Source organism: Myotis lucifugus, unplaced genomic scaffold, assembly GCF_000147115.1.
Source record: "Myotis lucifugus unplaced genomic scaffold, Myoluc2.0 scaffold_402, whole genome shotgun sequence".
NCBI lineage: Eukaryota > Metazoa > Chordata > Mammalia > Chiroptera > Vespertilionidae > Myotis > Myotis lucifugus.
In genome coordinates this window covers 224,844-232,047 of record NW_005871450.1, presented here as the reverse complement: position 1 = coordinate 232,047, position 7,204 = coordinate 224,844, and the positions used below count along the sequence as shown (strand labels likewise).

At 43.1% G+C, this 7,204-nt stretch overlaps 1 protein-coding gene across 7 annotated transcripts in view; it reads left to right on the top strand.

Annotated features, from left to right (window-relative positions):
* Window positions 1-7,204, top strand: part of LOC102423232 (zinc finger protein 227) — a 104,919-nt gene that overhangs the window by 23,068 nt on the left and 74,647 nt on the right. For 6 of the 7 annotated variants that reach the window (XM_023743580.1, XM_023743575.1, XM_023743574.1 and 3 more), the window contains exons 2-3: window positions 1,372-1,467; window positions 6,020-6,146. In XM_023743580.1, coding sequence (XP_023599348.1) covers window positions 1,453-1,467; window positions 6,020-6,146 — 142 coding nt within the window. In that variant the 5' untranslated portion in view covers window positions 1,372-1,452. Of the gene's footprint in view, window positions 1-755; window positions 840-1,371; window positions 1,468-6,019; window positions 6,147-7,204 lie in introns of all 7 variants that reach the window. The other variant, XM_023743578.1, reaches the window with a different exon arrangement.

Here is a 7,204-nt window from a genome sequence, read left to right as displayed (position 1 = left end):
CGCCCGAGGCTCAGGTAACCAGGGCTGGCCCAAGGCTTGCGCTGCCGGCAGTGGCAGCAGCAGAGGTGTGATGGGGGTGTCGGCTTCCCCCTCATAGCCAGGTCGCCTCCCGCCCCTCAGGGCTCCCAGACTGTGAGAGGGGGCAGGCAGGACAGAGAGACCCCCCCCCCTCCAGTGCATGAGTTTTCATGCACCGGCCCTGTAGTTCCCATATATAGTTAATCCTCATTCTCATATCTCAGACCAACCACTAGCTTCCTGTCTCTGTATTTTTCAACCTTTTATTTAAATGGGATAATACAATATGTGGTCTTTTGAGACTGGCTCTTTAACTTATAATGTTTCAAGATCATGTTGTAGTATATATCATAATTCCATTCCTTTTTATTGCCCATGAATATTTTATTGTGGATATACCACACTTTCCCTATCCATTCACCCACATAGGTGTACATTTTAGTTGTTTCCTGTTTGGGGTTCTTATGAATAACAGTTTTATAAACACTTAGGTGTAAGTTTTTGTGTGGAGATATGTTTTCATTTCTCTTTGATAGATACCTAGAAGTGGAATTGCTTGGTGATTGGTAACTTTAGGAATAACTTTTTAAGAAACTGCCAAAACTGTTTTCCACAAATCTTGTCCAGAATCTTGTGTTTCTTATCAGATACTAGAAACCAATTTGTTGTTGTTGTTTTTTTAGAAGACAGTTGTCTGTGGTCATTTAAAAATTATTGCTAAAGTTTCACATTGTTAGGAAAGACAATGAGGCCGAGTCAACAGATTTTTCAGAAGTTATGAGTGACCTTCACAGAACAGAACAATCACTTCAGAAGTACAGGTACCATACAATGTCTTTTGGTAGTGATCACATTATACACCAATTTCATATTATAAAATACCATCTTTTTTACTATAGCTATAAAAATAAGAAATCCTTTTAGTATTTAAAGTGCTTTCCAGCTCTGAAGAGTTCAAGTAATTTGGAACTGATATTCTCTCAGTTGTACATATGACACAATTGAGGAAAAGAGATGTTATTAATTTGCCCAAGACAACCCATCTCCGTGAGGTGCTGCACTAGGATTTGAACCCATATATTGCTGCTCCAGAGATGATCCTTGCTCTGGACATTCTATTGTCTCAATTTGTATCATACCAGAGTCTGATTTGTGACCTTGGGTACCACAAGGCAGTGTTGGAGATGGTGCCAGTGTGTGTGTGGTACAGGAATGGAGGCCCTGCTGAGATCTCGCCAAGCTGTGTACAGCAGCAGCCACCTCAAGAAAGGGGCTCCTTGGCTAATTCACAGGAAGTGTTCAGGGAGGTGGACATCCCGGTCACCCTTTCATGCCCTTTTTCTGTCTTTTCAGACACTCCCAGGCACAGTTCTGCCTGCCAGGACTCTCCATATCTCAGCCAGGACCTACATTTGCAGAAGTAAAAAGACAAGAATGACGACACTTAAGGTGTGTATGGTTCACTTTTTTACTGTTAAAAATTCCAGCTCACTACTCAGAAGATCACGTGTTGTTCCCTTTCCTGTGATAACTCAAAGAGAACACCAGGCATATAAAGACCTGTTTACTTTGTACTTGCTTTTAGTGTTGGTTTTATTTGTCATTATTCATTTTACTTCAAAAATATGTGGACAAATTAGTAGAAATGACCACAAGTTCTCCAACTTTATTACTTCACTGCTGGCACATTAACTATTATTTTCTTATATTCTCTTCCTCGTGTATTCATAGCTTAATTAATATTCACAATTACATCTAATATTAAGTAGGGCTTTTTCATTTAATATCACATTTACTTTTTATGATTATGTAGTATTTCTATTATTGACACACTTTTTAATTTTTAACTTCTTACCACTCATAGACATTAAAGGGATTTAGGAGTTTTGTTGTTTTAAGTAACATTTGCAGTGACAATTTTCCTACCTGCAACTTTTTTCTCCAAAAAAAATCAATTCTCCAAATAACATGCCTATGTTTTGTCCTCAACATACTAGGAGCTTAATGTTGAAAAATGCATTGATACAGGCCCCATTGGAATTTTATAGATAGGATATTCAAATCCGGCATAGCACCATAGGCACAAATACTGTTGGAGAATTTCACACAGGAGGAGCTAGATTCTGTCTTTCCTATGTCTGCGTCAGATCCTACATGTCTTTTATTTACTCATCTACTCTTTTTAAAACATATTTTTATTGATTTCAGAGAGGAAGGGAGAGGGAGAGAGAGATAGAAAAATCAACAATGAGTGAAAATCAGTCATTGGTTGTCTGCCTCTTGCATGCCCCCTACGGGGGATCAAGCCTGCATCTTGGGCATATGCCCAGGTAATGGAACAGTGACCTTCTGGTTCATAGGTCGCTGCTCAACTGTTGGGGTCTAGCCCTAGCAGGTCCAGGGGTTCCCAAAGGTGTAGACGGAGTCGGCAAAGAATGATTGACATGGAGACAGCGTTCAGTTGATCAGCATAGTGGGTTCTCTCTTTTTTCTCCTGTTACATCTGTATTTATACCATTTGATCCTATAAGCATGCCTCTGTAGTCACATCATGGTATGTTTTGGGTCCTTCCTTGACCTTCTATAGTTCCTTGTTTCATGTCCACAGTTTCTTTTCTGAACTATGCCAAAAATCCTGTCTCTATCTAGTTCTGTTGATTTTAATCTTGTCTAGGTTAATCTCTGTGTTCAATTATAAGGGCTATTCCAAAGTCACTATTCTACTGCTCTACTGATAAGCTACAAGGAAGTGACTGAAGGAGATTATCCTACCCAGTAAAGGTTATGTCCTCCCAGCCCCGCTGCTTGCCTTCCCTGGGACTGCCCTGTGTCGGTGGGTTTACAGGGGTATAGGCTTTGGTGCTTTCCCTGGTGGGCAGACCCCTGGGGATATGGGCCCCACAAGTCCCAAATTTATTGCTAACAGTCTTAGTCCAAGTTCTTCATAAGTAGTACATGGTATTTCTGTAACACTAGGGGGTTTTACTGATTCATTCCCCTCCACAGTCCCGTCAATCCCCAACATCCCCACCTGGGGAAACAACCTTTCTAGGGGAGGTGGTCCTGGTTAAAACACATAGCGCTAAGAGGGGGAGCAAACATATGCCATATACGCCAGGTCCCTTGAAACATATGCTGTGCAGACGTTTCTTCCCTGCAGCGACTGTGTCAAGCAGCAAGGGTGGACTGGCTTCTGGCACTCAGCCACTGAGCCACACCAGCTGGGCTACTAATCTACATTTATTCCTGCATGTAATAATTCTTTTTTCAAAGTAATATATAACCTTATGTTTGTGTGTATGTTTTTAAATAATAGACTTTATTTTTTAGGGCAGTTTTGCATTCACATTAAAATCCAGCAGAAGATACACAGATTTCCCTGTACCTCCTGCCTTCACACATGCATAGCCTCATCTATTTTTTTTTCTGTTAATCCTCATCTGAGGATATTTTTCCATTGATTATTTTATAAAGAGAGTGGGAGTGAGGGAAGAGGGGAGGGAGGGAGGGAGAAAAAGAGAGAGAGAAAGAGAGAGAGAAGCATCGATGTGAGAGAGACATCAATTGGTTGCCTCCCACAAGCGTCGAGATGGGGGCCAGGGAAGGAACCTGCAACCCAGGTACATGCTCTTGACTGGGAATCAAGACCTCAACCCTTCAGTCTGCAGACCGACATCCTAATCACTGAGCCACACTGGCCAGGGCCTCTCCCTTTATAACACCCCCCACCAGATTGGTACATTTGTTAGAATTGATGAACCTGCATTGACACATCATTATCACCAGAATCCAGACTTTACATTAGGGGTTCCCTCTTTCTTTTTAAATAATATATTTTTTATTTTATTGATTTCAAGAGGGAGAGAGTGATAGAAACATCAATGATGAGAGAGATTATTGATTAGCTGTCTCCTGCAAGCCCCCTACTGGGTGTGCCATGACCAGGAATAGAACCGTGACCTCCTGGTTCATAGGTCAATGCTGAGCCACACCAGTCAGGCTTAAGGTTCACTCTTTGTGTACATTCTATTCTGTAGGTTTGGACAAATATATTATGGCAGTGGTTCTCAACCTTCTGGCCCTTTAAATATAGTTCCTCATGTTGTGACCCAACCATAAAATTATTTTCATTGCTACTTCATAACTGTAATGTTGCTACTGTTATGAATCGTAATGTAAATGTTCTGATATGCCAGGATGGTCTTAGGCGACCCCTGTGAAAGGGTCGTTCGACCGCCAAAGGGGTTGCGACCCACAGATTGAGAACCGCTGTATTATGGCATGTCCCCGCCATTATACTCTCATACACAGTAGTTTTCATGTTCTGAAATCCCCCTTGTGCTCCACCTCTTTATCCTTCTCTTCTTCCAGCCCTGGCAACCCCTGATCTTTTTACAGTCTGCATAATTTTACCTCTTCCAGAATGTCATGTAATTGGAATATTCATAAATAACCTTTAAACGGGCTTCTTTTACTTAGTAATATGCATTAAAATTACCTCCATGTCTTTTTGTGGTTTAATAGCTCATTTCTTTTTAGCACTAAATTATACTCTGGTCTGGATGTACCACAGTTTATCCATTCACCACCTGAAGGATATCTTAGTTGCCTCCAGTTATAACCTAAGGTATAACCGTGGTTAAAGATGTCCTCTCTTGCCCTGGATGGTGTGGCTCAGTTGATTGAGGATGGTCCTGGGCACCAAAAGGTTATTGGTTCAATTCCTGGTCAGGCCACATGCCCAGGTTGCTGGCTCCAGACCAGTAGGGGGCATGCAGGAGGTAGCTGATCGATGTTTCGCTCTCACATGGATGTTTCTCTTTCTCCCTGTCCCCTCCTCTCTCTTTAAAAATGAATAAAATATATATATATTTTTAGAAGACGTTTATTAAAGCTAGGGACAATGAAACAAAGGAAGGGCTGGGGAAATGAGTGTAGGCTGGTCTGCTTTGGCTCACTAAGAAGTCAGAGAAAGGGGGCCAGGGGACAGGTTCAGGGGGTTTGCCTGGGATGAAGTGCCACTGCCCATTGCTGCCCTGGTTGCAAGCTTCATGTGGTCCCTTAGAGTTTAGGAGATACACACCTTTCTCCAGACTCCAGCAGCCAAGACCTGTGGAGAGGGGCTGCCTCCTGGGCCAGAGGTGAGAGGCCGAGCCTGGACTCCATCGTGAGCCTCATGGCAGCCTGGTGCACGTGGGCCTGCAGCCCCCTCACTTTCCCCATGTCTCAGGTTGACACCCACAATGGTCCGGAGCTGCGGGACGCATGAGACGGGCCTGCAGGAAGATGCCAGGGCGTAAACTGGACCCCAGGCAGCTGGGTTCCGAGAGCCTCCCTGCAGCGGCTGCGCCTGAATAAAAATATTTTTTAAAAATGTCTAGTCTTGCCGAACCGGTTTGGCTCAGTGGATAGAGCATCAGCCTGTGGACTGAGGGGTCCCGGGTTCGATTCCGGTCAAAGGCATGTACCTTGGTTGCGGGCACATCCCCAGTAGTGGGCGTACAGGAGACAGCTGATCGATCTCTCTCATCGATGTTTCTAACTCTCTATCCTTCTCCCTTCTTCTCTGTAAAAAATCAATAAAATATATATTTTTTAAAAAAATGTCTAGTCTTGCCCTGGCCAGATAGCTCAGTTGGTTAGAGTGTTGTGCCAATAAACCAAGGTTGCGAGTTCGATCTCTGGCCAGGGCACATACAAGAAGCAACCAGTGAATGCGTAAATAAGTGGAACAACAAATTGATGTTTCTCTCTCAAATCAATAAAAAAAGTAAAAGTCCAGTCTTTCTGGATATGCCATGCACTTACTCCTTTGAGCTACTGGATAAGGAGATTCTTGATTTCATGTTTCACTTAAATAGGAAGAAACTGAGAAACCTGCTTAAGTTCACACAGGAAACCAAGCCAGGGTCAAGGAATACTAGCCATTCTGTTGAAAGAACACATAAGCAGATGGCATCTGCTCGGTGCTGGTTGAGATTACATGTGTTCTGTGTTGTAGGAGGAAGTGACGTTCCAGGACGTGGCTGTGGTCTTCACGGAGGAGGAGCTGGCGCTGCTGGACCCGTCCCAGAGGAAGCTGTACCGAGACGTGATGCTGGAGAACTTCCGGAACCTGGTCTCAGTGGGTGAGGACAGGCGCTCTGTGACTGCATGTCAGCTCCCAGGAGTAGCTTTGTATCCTTGGGTGTTCAAGACTTAGGAGCCCTTGTAATGGTTCCCTGAGTTTGGGGGTCTGACTTTCCTAGTATATAGTGGAAACAGAGAGCGAATTATTTTGTTTTTATCAGTGGGCAAATTTGTATTTTGTTAAGGAATTGTAAATGCACAGTATACTGCTCTGCCTTATCAATTTTTGACTTTATCATGAGTTATAAAACCAATTGAGACCTACTCTCAATTTTTTTTTAATCCTCACCCAAGGATATGTTTTTATTGATTTTTAGAGAGAAAGAGAAACATGGATCGGTTGCTTCCCACACGCACCCCTACCTGGGATTGAACCCAAAACCTAGGTATGTGCCCTGACCGGGACTCGAGCCTGCAACCTTTTGGTGTACAGGACGATGCTCCAACCAACTGAGCCATCCAGCCAGGGCCCTACTCTTAGTTTTTAAGGAAATAAAATTAAATAGATTACTGATCCTCTCACACTCTTCCAACATATTCAAGGAGGAAGTATTGCCTAACTCATTCTGCATATGTGTATGGGTCTTTTTAAAATTTTATTCTGTCAGTATGTTTATTGAAGCTGGGGACTGAAACAAAAGAACGGCTTAGGGTAGAAGAAGCAACAGGAGAGCCTAGGCCAGTGATGGCGAACCTTTTGAGCTCGGTGTGTCAGCATTTTGAAAAACCCTAACTTAACTCTGGTGCCGTGTCACATATAGAAATTTTTTGATATTTGCAACCATAGTAAAACAAAGATTTATATTTTTAATATTTATTTTATATATTTAAATGCCATTTAACAAAGAAAAAATCAACCAAAAAAATGAGTTCGCGTGTCATAGGTTCGCCATCACTGGCTTAGGCAGTGCTCTGCTTTGGCTCTGGAACTGAACCCTGGTGGGGCTGCTGTTAGCTCACTGAAAAGTCAGAGGAAAGGGGGCCTTGGAGACAGGGTCAGGGAGTGAGCACCCGGATGAGCTGCTGTTGTCTGTTGCACCCCTGGTTGCAAGTCTTT